The sequence below is a fragment of the Struthio camelus genome, chromosome 19 (genome assembly GCF_040807025.1).
Source record: "Struthio camelus isolate bStrCam1 chromosome 19, bStrCam1.hap1, whole genome shotgun sequence".
In the NCBI taxonomy this organism is placed as follows: Eukaryota; Metazoa; Chordata; class Aves; order Struthioniformes; family Struthionidae; genus Struthio; species Struthio camelus.
Genome location: NC_090960.1, coordinates 1,384,864 through 1,398,449, shown reverse-complemented (window position 1 = coordinate 1,398,449; position 13,586 = coordinate 1,384,864). Strand labels below are relative to the sequence as shown.

The window sequence follows — 13,586 nt, the reverse complement described above, 5'->3', positions numbered from 1 at the left end:
GTTCCTCTTGAGACGTGGGATGCCAGCAGAGCTGAGCCCAAGGAGGAAGCAAAGAGCCCAGCAGAGGAGTGGTCTTCTCTGAGCAGCATTGCTTCCGGCCTTGGCTTTGCAACAAAAAAAAAGAAGTGACTTTTGGAAACATTACGGTTGGAAATAAGAGAGCCAACAACAGCACGCAGCTCATCCTCCACACGAAGCATTTCACTGCATGGTTCAGAGGCAACAGCTTTTAATCCAATTGCCAAGTTCCTTCCTTGCAGCAACATCCCCGCTTCCCTCAAGACAGAGGGCCCACCCTTTAAAGTAATCTCCCAGTTGCCTGATGCTAGAATGACACTGCTGGCCCAATTTTAAAATTTCCTCAGCATTGACCAAAGGAATCCATTTGAGCCTTTAGGAAGTTTACGGCATTCCAGACCAGAAGGGACATAGCACTTTTGCTTATAATAGCCACAATCCATGTTTTCCCGTGTCCTAGCAAGGAAAGGTAAGAACAGCATCAAGAGCCGCTCAAAATACTTTTTTCCTCTTCTTTTTCTGTTCAAAGTATGAAATATCAGCATAATAGCTAGCACAGAAGAGAAGAAAAATAACCCTCTTGATTGAATTCAGCAATTTCAACTTTGTATTTTGATCTAGGAAAAAAAAAAAAGGAAAAGCTAACAGTTGAGTAGTTTCACAGCTCTTTAAGCTTAAAAGCCATCATAAGGCTTTTTCAAAGAGATAAGCAGTTCCTAAATACTTACTGTTGAAAGATTAAGAGAACGAAAGCCTGATCCTGTTTTTCTATCTTTACCCAAAGAAGCTGTGCTAGCAGAACCATCCCTATCTCTGCCAATTCATGGCAGGAATATCAAACCATCACTCCTTCTCTCAGCTATATAAAACCTATAACAGAGGAGAAAATTCATCCTCGTTAACTCTGGGCCTGGCAAGGGGGAAGCAGTAACCCTGTGGGTATTCAGGCAGGGCACAAGGGGCTCTGGCAGGAACTTTGCTCTTCTGTCCCTCTTGCAGCTTTTGTGGGGAAGGGGATAACTAACCAGTCTCCAGTTTCCACACCCTAGGTTTCCTCTCGCTGAAAGATGCCTTTGCTCTTTGCTTAACAAGCTTTTCCTTCCAGCAAACATCTCAGAGCAATGACTTGCAAAGGTGTCAGTATTCCAAAGTGGTTTAAACTGCTCAGCTTTCAAGAAAGTGCCAGCCTTTGCCCTAGTAAGCAGGGCCCCTACGTCCTACCAAATCAACACCTTTCAAAGATACTCAAATTGACCATGCCTTGTGCAAGCAATTTCAGCAGTCTTGGGAGTTGGGAGGCTGCAAATTAACACGAGTGTAATACAAAGCACTTCAGTTCAGCACAAGAGTTGCACTCAGAGCCTTGATGGATGACTGTGGATATGTTTTTCTCCTCCAGTGATTATTCTGATTCACACTACCAAGAGAATGACTGATTTCCCAAATTTTAGCGCAATTAAATATGTCACTTCCCCTGCATAATCTTCGCTCTGTCTGCTGATTACTTTAAATGCCATTCTGTACACAGTCCCAGCTAGAGAGATGCCACTGATGTTTAGATCACCTTAGGAAAAAGATGGTTATTTTGGATGTGCTATCAACCTATTCCATCTGAAGTAACAGACTCCAGTCCCAACACAATCTATATTCTAATGCCTTGCTTCAGAGACAAGAGCACGCAATTTCTGGCTTGGGGATTAATTGTTCCCCTTTTCCTCAATAAAGCACCATCAGTGCTGTAATCATTCAATGGCCTTAGCTACAGCAGCGTTTTAGGTCTGAGCGAGTTTACAGATTGATGCATTCGTCACCTGTTAGTCACGTTCAGACATGCTCCAGGAGACGCTTGAATCAAAGGCCACAGACTTCAGAAGACAAACTCATGCTGTGAATACGTCATTAACCCACTGAGTGCCATAACCCCTTCACATATCGCCCGCCGGTCACAGCCCCGGTTCAGTTCCCGTTGCTGCGAGCACCACAGCCAAAGCTTCCCGCGCTGCAGCACTGCCGTCTCTGAACTCTGCCCTGGACACTCTTCACTGAGATCTTAGCCCTGACCTTCTCCCTCCTGGGAATCCTAATGCTACTGCTAGCCGAAGCGTGCCCACCTTAAAGCCCGAGCCTCAGCCAGGACCCGTCCGCTGCCTGCTGAGGGCTCCAGCCCCTCAGCCTCGGGACGACGCAATCAGAACCCGATTAGAAAACAGCATGTGGTTTGCAAGTATGCCTAAACCAGAAATCACACTCAAGTGATTCACTCGCAAACCTCCTCCAGCGTGTGCTCGCCAGCCTGCCAGGCTGGGGGAAGGGATTCAGAGTCAGGAGGCATAGGAAAATGTTTAAGCAAAACATGATCCGGGGAGATGGATCTGGCACGACAGAAATTCACGATCTTACCGGGTTCATTCATTAGCCAACCGTGGTGGATTGAACCAGGTTAGTTGCTGACACACCGCCCGCCGCCAGCTGAGCGTAAAGCACTGCTCCAAAGCCAAGAGAGCTCCGTCCCCCGGACACGGCCACGAGACCGACCTGCCCCGCGTTACGGGCTGCCTCCCCCTTCCTAACCCACCTCCCACATTGCACCACGCTCCCCTGATACTACTGGACCGAGTTTTCAAAAGAAAACGCTCAACCATTATCTAAACGCTTGCAAGTTTTGGCCCGCTTCTAGCCAGTGGTTTAAAGCGGCTGCTGCCCTGCACGAAGACGACAGACTTATCTACGTGCTGTACATGTGAGGGGGGCTTGTTTCCTTGCCCCCGGTGTCCTACCTGCAGCTCCTTGTCGGAATACTTCTGCGGGTTTTTGCTTCCTTGGCTCTTCTTCCGGAGCTTCTTCAGCTCTGCCTGGCACTTGTCTAGTGAATCCCCCTTGCTCCTTTGCTCTGTCTGGTACTTTTTCAGTGCAGCCTAAACATAAGAGAAGAGAAAGTTGTGAACAGTAAAACACCAGAGAGCTGCCGCACAGTTTGCTTTCTCGTTCTAGCCAACGTCTCAGCCTCAGCTCCCGATGCGAAGGCCACGTTTTAGCATTTAACAGCAAGCGTGCAGCCATCTTCTGGGACGAGCAGATCCTGTGACCCAGCAAACGCAAACAGTAGCTTTAACAGTTTTACTGGAGACCAGAACACCGCTCGGTATGCGGCGACACGTTTGGTACTGGGGCACCTTCAATGCTACCTACACACGCAGCGTCCAGGTACAACCAGCTACCCTGGCCAGGAAGCCTGGGGGAGCAGGGAGAGGGGGAAAGGCTGGGAAGCAGGGAAGGAAGAAGCAGAGAGGCAGCATCAGCAAACCATTTTGCTATTTCAGTTACCCAAGTCTGTAGCTTACTTACACTTAAGTACCTGGAGTCCAGCTCTACCTTCTGCTCCAGCTGCGTGAGAAGCTCATTGTGGAAGGACTTCAGCTGGAAACAAGAAGAAAGTACACGTTCCCTTCACAACGACTGCCAAACCCCGGTACGAGGAGCGCCAAAGGGCACCAGGGAGAGGGCGAGCAGACAAGGAAAGGAGGGGGCTACACCACGAAGCAGCCTATAAGTAGACACCAGGCAAGCACAGGAGGGGGCACAAAGACAGACAGGTAACAGAAGCAAACAACACGAGGGTGGCCAACTGGTGGGGTACAGCAGGTGAGGTTGTCTGAACGCATGAGAGGAGAGAAGCTGATGGCAGCAAGAGACAGATGGATGCTCAGAGAGAGACGCCCAGCAGGACAGAAGTGGATGAACAAACAGGCCAGACCCTTCGCAGCCCAACAGATCCAGTTCAGAGAGGCTGATTTATCTGGTTAAGACATGGAAAACCATTTTGCTCAGCTGCAACGCTAGCAGCTTTGGTTCAGTACAAAGAGGCTCTGAGCACGGACGGACCGACCCGCTCCCGAGCGGAGGGGGCTGGTTCCCCCGCGCAGCACTAGCCTCTCCCCAGGGATCCAATTTGGAGGCTCAAAGGAAAACAAAGGGCAATTTTGTTCAGCCAGGGCTGAAGAGCGGTTTTTGCTCTAAGCTACAAGCGTGGCAACCCCTTGGTGTGTCCCTCGCAGGATAGCGCTTCAGCCTCGTTTCAGACGAGAAAACACCTGCTGAGGCCAAGGCCGCGCTCACCAAGAGCTGTGGGCACTCACCATCTCTTCTAGCTGGTTCTGGATCTGCCTGTGGACTTCTGCCATCTGGAAGAGAACATCTCCTGGAAAGACAGAACACAGGAAGGTGGTTTGAGACCCGGAGCTCCCTGCAGACCCCCTGCAGCTGGGAACCGAGGCGCCGAGGGATGGAGCTGTCGAGAGATCGGCAGCTGGCGCTCTGTGAGCGCACAAGGTACCTGCCTCAATGTACATTTTTGAGAAGCTCTAAGTGCACAGATGTTTAAGGCACTTGGATATCTACGCATTGCCTCTTATGTAGCACAAGGAAGAAAAGAAAAGAGAGCAAGCAGCAGCACAACCACAGCGCCCAGGGAGCCAGCTGGCTGTATCGGCTACTGCCAGCTCTGCAGCCACCAGCCTGCTGCCCACCGCGCGCTGCCCGGGCCACCAGCTTCTTTGTCCAGCCACACAGATGCAACAGGAGTTGTGGAGCACAGGAACAAGCAGGACACCTCATTTCAACTGGATTCAGAGTCTGGAGTTTGAAGGGAGCAAACAGGGGGACACACTTATGAGATGCTGCACTAATAACCAAGACCTTTCTCCTCCAGAAAAAAGGCAGTGGGTAGATGCACCCCTGGGACTGAACCGAGGCTGCTAAATTGTGGGGCTGAGTCCCGGGCTGAGCATTTGCCTCAAACACGCACCAGAACTGTTTAACCTTCATGGACGAATTGTGCGTGTGCAGAGCTGTCCTGGGAACAAGCGCCAGGCGCAAGGGCAAAGGCAGTGCCACACGCGAACAGCCCCGTGCTGTCGGGACGAGCTCTCAAGCATGCAAGCTGCTAATGAACAAACCACAGGTCGCCTGTGCTGGGCAGTTCCTGAGACAGGAACTGCAGAGCCCAGATTGCAGGCTGCAGGAGAAGAGGCTGCCCATGACAGATGGGTCCAAACTCTGCTTTGACTCTTCCTTTATTTTTATTTTTTCAATTTAATATTCATTAAATCACACACATGCTTTGCCTTTCCTGGAAACCAAGGGCAGCAGCTTACCTCAGCAAAAGCCATAATGAAGCTGGAGTCAGACACCAAAGCACATGGGAGCTGCAGGAGTGTTTTTTAGGAGATGAGCCAGTGCTACTGCTTTACTGAAAGCAACAGTGCTGGATTAGAGCAAGCTTTTAGGGAGAGCCAAGCTCCATCAGCTATTTGCAAAAACCAAGTTAGGAAGATCTTGGAGCTATTCTTGCCTCGGGACCCATGATGCTGCCAGCCCAGAGGGCCTCGGCGCTGCAGCCAGCGGTGGACGATACTGCTGAGATAGCTGCAGGGGAGGTGGGGAGCGGGGCAGCCCGCGGGAGGGAAACAGGGAACTCGAGCCCCTGACGCCCCAGGGCCGCAGAGCGCGAGAACAGATCGTGTGACATGCCCAAGAGGTTGCTTGCAGGTGGCAGCTGCTGCCAGGGAAGAGCCCGAGCACTAACTAGATGGATCTGGGAAGAGCAGCCATAAGTGACAGCCCTAAGCCCAGCTCAGCTGCTCGCTCCTGCAGCACCGGTTCCCCCTTCCTGGGGGCTTGCAGCCTCTGCCAGCTCCCTGCTGCCATTTGGGCAGCCCAGGGCACTTCAGCGCTGCTTAACAGGGCCTCAGCATCCTCCTCCTCCTCTCGCAGGGAGCCCTTGCTGCTCTCACCCGCTGTTTTGCGGTGGAATCTGCACCCAGCCGTGCCTCCTGGGCTGCAGCGCTCAGGCTCAGAGAGGAGCAGGGTTTCAGCACGCCGTGCGGGGAAACTGCACGCAGCCCTGCCACCGAGCACCTCAGCATCACCGAGCATCACTTCCTTTCGCATGGGACTGGCCACTTCTGCTCCATCCTGCTCTAGCGAGAGCCTGGCCCTGGCAAACACACACTGCAATTTTAGTGCATTTAGTGAAGGAAAACACAAACAAGGCCTCCTTGGAGGACAGGTACATCCTGGGGTCAAGAACTGCATCCTCTATATTTATATTCAAAACTTGCGACACCGATAAGATGAGCAGAACCAACTTCTTACCGGAGCAAGAGAAACTCCACGTTAGGTGCGAGAACAGGAGGTTGATGCTGGGCCAGGCTCAGCCCCTCCTGGCGCGCCAGGCTGAGGGTCACGTGTGCTGTACCCTGCAGTGTCAACAACGCTGCCCGATTAGAACGACTTGGCCCAACGTTTCTTTGCTCTGGGAGCTGAAGCAATGCGTACTTTGCACCCGTGCAGAACGTCCCAAAGCCCTTCTGCAAATGTTAAAATCTGCTCCTTTCTGTTCTTTGCCGGTCAGCTGGCAGGCACCAACCAACCCCTCTGCTGAGGGCATGAGGCAAGAACAGAGCTGGGTCTCTGAGAAGTGGAAAACCTGCATTTGCAAACAAAAGGCAGTCCTAGGCACTGAGCCAGCCGGGGACTGGCACCAGGGCGGAGGAGAAAGGAGCCGCTGTTCTCCCACGCCTCCGACTCGTCCCGCGGAAGGGTGGTGCTGCACAAAGCACCTCGCCGCCGCAAAGGGACAAGGTGACCAGGCGGCAGCAGCCTCAGCCCCACTGCTCTGCAGGACAAGGAGAGCCAGCACCGAGGTTGCTGCTGCCAACGAACAAGCAGAGACGCACAGTTAACTTTTACAGCTGCTTCACAAGGTGCTGAATAAAGCTAAGCAGCCCATAGTGCTCACGCAGGGCTGGCAGGCGGCTGTGGCAATTACACCTATCTTTGATGAATAGCTTCATGCATGAATGGGAAGGTCTGGGCAAAAGGTTACCACTACAGGACCTCCAGGAAATTGCTCTCCGGTTGAGCTGTGAAAGCTAAATCATGGGAAGTGCACAGATTCCCACTACAAAGAGGGCAAGAAAAGTGACGTAATGCTGCAACTTGGCTGTGATTTCTTTTTCAGGAGTATATTGAAGCAAGGGTGGCTTTTCTACTGCCATTTCCAAAGCTCACACCACCTCCTCTCCCTTCTCCTTCCAGTTTTACTGAAGTGGAAACCATGGCTGATTAAGTAACATGTCCAGCACCGCAGGAAAAGGCGGTTCAGTGCCAGGGCTGGCAGGACTTTCTGGCCACCGACACCGAGCTAAGAGCACACCTGGAGAATGGGAGCCCGTGCTCTTGCAAATAACACACACGCGTTCCCAAGTCAACCCCGGGGCGAGCCCGGCCCTTCGCACGGGGGCCATACGTGCCCTGGCCCTGCTGCCAGCCCACGAGCAGGGGAGGTGCACAGCACACCCCATTAACAACTCTGATACCCATCATCTGCTTTTCTTTACACTTTCTTCACCGCCACCAACCCCTTCGGCAGTCATCACAGCGAGAACGTGGGGAGTTCTGGCCCCGGCCGAAACCCAGCCCGCATCACGCCGGGAGCGCGGCAGCGGCACGGAGCAGATCCCAGCACCGGCCGCGGGAGGCTGCTCCAGATCCGGCTTCCTTCAGCCTGGGCGAGGGGACACTTCCTTCCTTCCTGCATCCCGAAGGGCGGCCACGGTTCACTCGCCTCCATTGTGCTCCGTCTCGCAGCTCAGCGCGCAGCGTCTTTCAAGCCATTCAGCCAGGTCAGCCAGGCGCTTCCTGTCCCAGCGCCGGGCCGGAGAGCACGGCTGGCGGCGTCCTTCCCGCAGTGGACACGCCATGCACAGGCGCTTCCCATTCGCACCAGAGCAAGGGCCGACTCTTCACATCGCCTTTTCCCCCCTGCTCCTCTCGCCTCTGCCATGGTTTTGCTCGCTGGCCCCGAGCCGCTCCACGGTGTTTCAGCTCCAGAGCCCGGTGGCCAAGGCTGGGCAGGGCTGAGGACACAGCAGCTGCTCCCAGCCCCTCCTGGGGAGCAGGTTGCTGGAGGGGCAGTACTTCTCCAGCTGAGCCAGATGCTGGGAAACACCGTGGGGGCTGCAGGGCAGATACGAGGGAGGCCCAGCACCTCCAGCGGGGTTACCTGCACCACATGGCGCTGCATGCAACAGCAAGGTCCCTCCAGCCCACGCTGCCTTCAGCCACGAGGGCCAGAGCTGCTGTACAGGGACAGCCACCGTCCCACCTGGTGAAACCATCGCTCACAGCCATGCAGCTCCTTCCCATGCTGCAGCCACTTAGGTACACCTGTGCAGGAGGTGTATGACATGGGCGGCTCACCTCCAAGAGCAGCTCAAGGTGAGCTCCAAGCTGTACCCACGCTCAGCGCAGGCAAGCAGCTGGATGCCTGCCCAGGAGGAGGAGGTTTCTCTGGAGTTTCTCCCCAAGCTGAAGCAGGCCAACTAGCTCCACAGAAATCAGCTCCAGGATTCCTATGGTGTCCTCTGTAGCTGGGAGCCCACAGCAGGATTTAAATCAAACCCCTCAAACAGCAGTCATACTGCTATCTGAATTCACACAAGCTTCTCGGCATCTCCAGCACCCTGACACCTTCACATCAGCTGCCAAGCTGCAAACCATGTTAGACATTAACAGACATTTTACCCCAAAACTGCTTAGATTCACACAGCCTAGCAACAGGGAAGAAGTTAAATAGTGACAGAAAGATAGCACAGTAATTTGAAAGCCTAAATATTTGGAGAACTGGCTTAGAATAGGGCCTGCACCATCGCACTGATGCTGAATATTGCAACCCTCCACACCTGCCCAGCGAGGCAAGGACACACACCTTGGCAGTAGGAGAGCCTGGTGGCCTGGACCACAGCACGACTTGACCCCAGCCCCATGGAGAGTTGCTCTGCTTGGAGAGCTCCCTCCCACACCACAGGGGTTTGCATCATGTCAAAGGGGTACTCGTAACTTGAATGCAAGTAACTACCACTGCGCAGCAAGCCAGAGAATGGGTAGAGAACTCAGATCTCATAGGATATTTTATATGTATTTATATAAGTATAGAGCCACACTGGCCCTACCCTGAAACTGCACATGCTGTAGGTCAAGCCAGCCATGTGTTTCACCTAAGGCCACAGAGGCAAGAAGGACAGGGGAGGGACAGGATTGCAGCTCAAGGGCCTCACCTGCCAGCGCCAGGCTCAGAGCTACTCCGTCATGGCTGCAAAAAACATAAACAGGCAAGGAGGTTACAAAGCAAACCGAGTTGCTATTTAAGTCTGCCTGACTCACAGTATCATTCGCCAGGAACTATAGGGACTATTGTGGAACCTGCCCTACCGCACCCAGAGAGAAACAGCAAAACAGGTTGTTCCACATCACGGAGATTGCTATCAGGCACCCGGAGCAGAGCAGGAGCCAGCTGATCTCCCCGAAGGCAGAGCAACAGCAACCTGGCCGCAATGGCTCGCCTTGAGGGTTCAGAGCCTCAGGATCTCTTCTTGCACGAGGATATGGGATATTTTTATTAAAAAACAATGCATCTGAGCCAAACCACTCAGAGACGGTACCAGAACCTGCTGGCGCTTGCAGAAAAGCCAAAGCAGCCCAGCCGGTCTCAGCAGGGTGGCACGGAGGAGCCGAAGCGAGGGAGGTGCTCCCCGGCCGCGCTGCAGTCGGCCACGGCCGCTGCGGCGTGCTTCACCCCAGGGGCGAGGGCTGCTGCTATCCCAGCGTCAGCAGATCAAACCAGTAACAACACAGCCCAAGTGGGACCTCCCCAGCAGCGGGGGAGAACACCAAACAACAAGAAAGCTTTGAAGAAGCGGAGAGCATTGTGTCCTTGCCAGCACCACTTATTACTGCTTCAGTACAGATGATAACAGCATCGTCAGCATCACTCTTGATAAAGGTTGTTTGCTCTAGAGATTCAGCTCCCAAATGGAGACGTTTAAAAAGATGCGATGGGACAGGAAGGAGTGCAGGAGACCCAGCTCTAAAGCCCTGCGCTCCTCCCCTTTGCCCTGGCATCTCCCTTGCTTTGCCAAGGGAGGCTGGGAAAAGCAACAGCACTGTCAAGGGAAGCAACCAAACAAACAGAAAAGGAATATTAGATCATTAATTAGAAAAAGCAACAGACAATAACATGGCAAATCATTTGAGTGGCCATCTCCTGAAGCCTAGAAGGAGAAAAAAATCTGCTTTTCAATGTCTGGTTAAACACTGTTAGCTAAATCCACCCAGGTTTGAATGCACTTTTTCAGCATGGAAGGAAGATGCACCTCTGAGCCAGGAGGGTCCTTATTCAAGCAACAGTATGAAAGTATCTGGCTCCTGGGGGCCAAGACAAGCCCAGGAGGCTGCTGCGCCCCAGCACTGCACTGATGCCAGGCCACCGTTTCAGACCTGGCTGAGCAAAGGCAATCGCTGGCCAGAATGGTTCTGTTAGTCACTTTGGGAGGACAAAGAGCATCAACCCTGTGCGCGTTGTGAGCAAATGTTGCTTCAAGTTGAAGTTCTTCCTCCTGTGAACTCAGCAGAACAGGACTCTCACCCAAGTGGTTACGCGTTTCCTTTACAGCAACGGCTGCTGCCTTGTTCCACACCTTTTACGGGGCTCATTTTCCACCAGCTACGTTAATTACCACAGTGACGGGCAACAAGTTTAGCTCACACCCCTTTAGCTCCTGAGGTCAGAGCTCAAACCCTTTCATTCTCCTGGGCGCATACAGCCCACTGACAACACCTCCAACCACACGTAGCTGCTATTTGTTAAAGAGCTGGTTAAACCCAGTCATTTAAGACAGAAGCACGCTACTGAAGACTGCAGTCTTTGCTGATGCTAGTATCTTGCAGCAAGCCCGCAAGATGCGGCAGACACTCATGAGCCACTGAGGAAAAGCACCAAACACCCTGCTCGGACAGGAGGCTCCAGGATCTGCCTGGATCAGCTCCAATATTAAACTGCAAGACCAGTTAGAGGAAGGTTTGTGCATTTGGAGTGGGAAGGATACGAGTATGGGGCAATCAGCTTCTCATAGATCCATCTATTTCTTCAAAAAGGTTTGATTTTTTTTTTTATCATGGCCTAAGATTCATGAAGCATTTGTTGGTGTCATATTAGCAACTCATCAGCATCATGATGATCGCTTCTGCCTCCAGCCTCTGTTTCAACCCACGCCGACAAAGCCTAAGAACTTTTTTGTTCTTTCCCTGTCTCTCTCAATACAACTTGGAAAAGCTTTTCCAAACACCCTGACTCAAGTTCGGTGACTTGCGCTCTCAGGCTGAGCGGTTACGACCAACCCTTTGGCCAGGCCAGGGAAAGCTCAGGAAGTGGGGCTGCCCCGTGACGCCCCTCGCCTGTGGGCAGCCCCCCGGGCTCCTCGGCAGCTCCCGCAGGGGCCTGGCTGTTAGTGGACTCGGGGTGAAGCACAAATTAGCAGCGCAAGGGGACATCGCCAAGTGAACCCGGCTGCGAGTTGCCCAGCAGGAGCTTGCACAAACCTCTCAAGCTCGAGCACCAGGAGCCCCAAGCCAGGAAGCGTTTGCTTCCAGTGCCCAAATTTGCCAAAACAGCAAAGCCGGCTTGTACATCGCGACAGCTGTCCGCACCCTCCGGCTGGCCACGACCCTGCACTACTGGCACCCGGAGGACAGCCCCTGCCCGGCGGGTGCCTCGCGGTGAGCACAGCCTTGCCCAACAGCATCTGCCTTCTTCCTTGTACTGGTGGCAGTTTGCCTGTACAGCAGGGCACAGCTTCATCACAGCAAGCACCAAGCTCATTTCGGGAAGGGCCAACTAGAAGTGCCGTTCGCAGTCAAAAAGCCAGGAATAGTTTTCAGAGCAGGAAAGCAGCAGGAGCGCTGCGATGCTGATGCTGCAGGTGTTCCCGTGCAGCAGCACGCCGTCACCTCCGCAACTGCAGAGGGAAGGCGGACAGGCATGTGGTGAGAAACGAAGTCCTCGCCCTCTCCCAGCATTTCAAGGGCGGTGTGCTCCAGCGAGCAAGTCTTCAGAGGACACTTTGCAAGCTGCCTGGCTTTTTAAACACCGGTAACCTGCAGGCCTCTGCACCCCCAACATGCACAGGGACTATTAAACTATATCTGGCCAAACAATAGCACTGAAAAGGTCACCCAAGCTAGGAGGCAAGGAGAGACCAACTATGCAACTGTACACACAAACTAGCCCTTTCTGGCACTGGTCACCTTGGGCTTGCGCTGGTTTCCCTGACTCTCCCATGCACACGGAGCCTGGCCGCAGTCACGCCTGCTCACTTTCTCTTCTCTCCAAAGCATTTTCATGAACATGCTTTGAATTTTCTCATCTTCTCTTACAACAGCAGATGCTTGGAAGATGAAACAAGATTTTAAAATGCCACCTACCTGCTCACTTTCTTGTCCTTCTCTTCTGGGCAGAGGAAGATGTGCCCCTTCCTAAAATTTGCCAAGCTCATCTGCACTGTTTCACATGCAGAAAACAGCTCACGAACGCAATTCGTTTGTTATGTGGCCACTCTTTCCCTTGCAAATAGAGGAATAGAGCAACCTGCAGGAGTTTAGCTCAGACTCAGGTTCAGTAAGACACCTGGGAGCTCTAACAGGTGAAGAGTCTCCTTAAAGATTTTTCTAATGAAGGCGAGATGAAAACATTAAACACCTATGGGAAAGTGTTAGAAACTACAGCTAGACACTGTGCTCTTAACAGATGCTCACTTAACAACGTGCCACTGTTACTTTCCCAGATACAGGTGTGAAAACAAATCTATTCATAATGGAACTCGATTTCTAACTAGAAAATTTAAGAACAGTGGAAAGGCAACACGGACAGGAGAAGAATCCCTTTGAGGCAGCCATTAGTTCTTAAAAGGTCTTCGTTTTGGTTTAACCAGCCCATTTCCTGAAGATTCCTTCACGCTAAGGTTAAGCGGACCACACTACACTAGTGCCAGGACGTTTGCAAGCGGCAGATGCTTTGAATGGTAGCGATACTGTGATGTCCGATGGCTTTAACACTTCTGACGGCCAAAAGCTTTGCAGGCAGGTGCTCGGCAGCAGGCAATGGGCACCCGGTCTGCTTCCAGCTGCGTTCTCAGCTTGAAAGCAGCCTCCCAACCCACACGTGACAGCAAGGGCAAGGGCAAAGCAACCCGCGTGTGCCTCTACAGGCCCGCTGCACTGAAAAGAGCTGCCCTTCACCTTCTCACTTGAGAAAACAGCCCCCAGACCAGGCTCTCTCCACTTGCCTGTCTGGCAGGGAAAGAAAGAAGAAGAAAGGCAAAGCCCACATGCTCTTCTCTTGGCCAACTCCCTCTGAAGGGCTAAATTCCCTTCTGGGGACACCTTACATGCAATAAGGAAAAACATGAATCCCCAGAAGTGCTGCTGCTGAGCTGGCACCCAGAGAGGCTCAGAGAGCCAGGCTCCTTCTGCATCCCCAGAGGTGACATCGCACCTGCACCTCCATTACAGCATGCGAGCTGAAATCTCTGCTCTAAGGCTTCAGCTTAATAAGCCCTACATTTCAAACAAGCTTTAACCAGATGTAAGACAAACTGCTACAGCAAAGACATGCTCCTTCCTTATTCTAACAGAAAGGAAAAGCTCCATTTTTCAAAGAGCAGTTTCATCAA

The 13,586-nt window shown here is 52.7% G+C and overlaps 1 protein-coding gene across 10 annotated transcripts in view; it reads right to left on the bottom strand.

The window, feature by feature from the left end:
* BAIAP2 (BAR/IMD domain containing adaptor protein 2) overlaps positions 1 to 13,586 on the bottom strand; it is a 59,564-nt gene that overhangs the window by 25,568 nt on the left and 20,410 nt on the right. For all 10 annotated transcript variants that reach the window (XM_068913274.1, XM_068913271.1, XM_068913278.1 and 7 more), the window contains exons 4-6: positions 4,155 to 4,216; positions 3,364 to 3,435; positions 2,796 to 2,933 (exon numbers count right to left, since the gene is read on the bottom strand). In XM_068913274.1, coding sequence (XP_068769375.1) covers positions 2,796 to 2,933; positions 3,364 to 3,435; positions 4,155 to 4,216 — 272 coding nt within the window. The remainder of the gene's footprint in view (positions 1 to 2,795; positions 2,934 to 3,363; positions 3,436 to 4,154; positions 4,217 to 13,586) is intronic.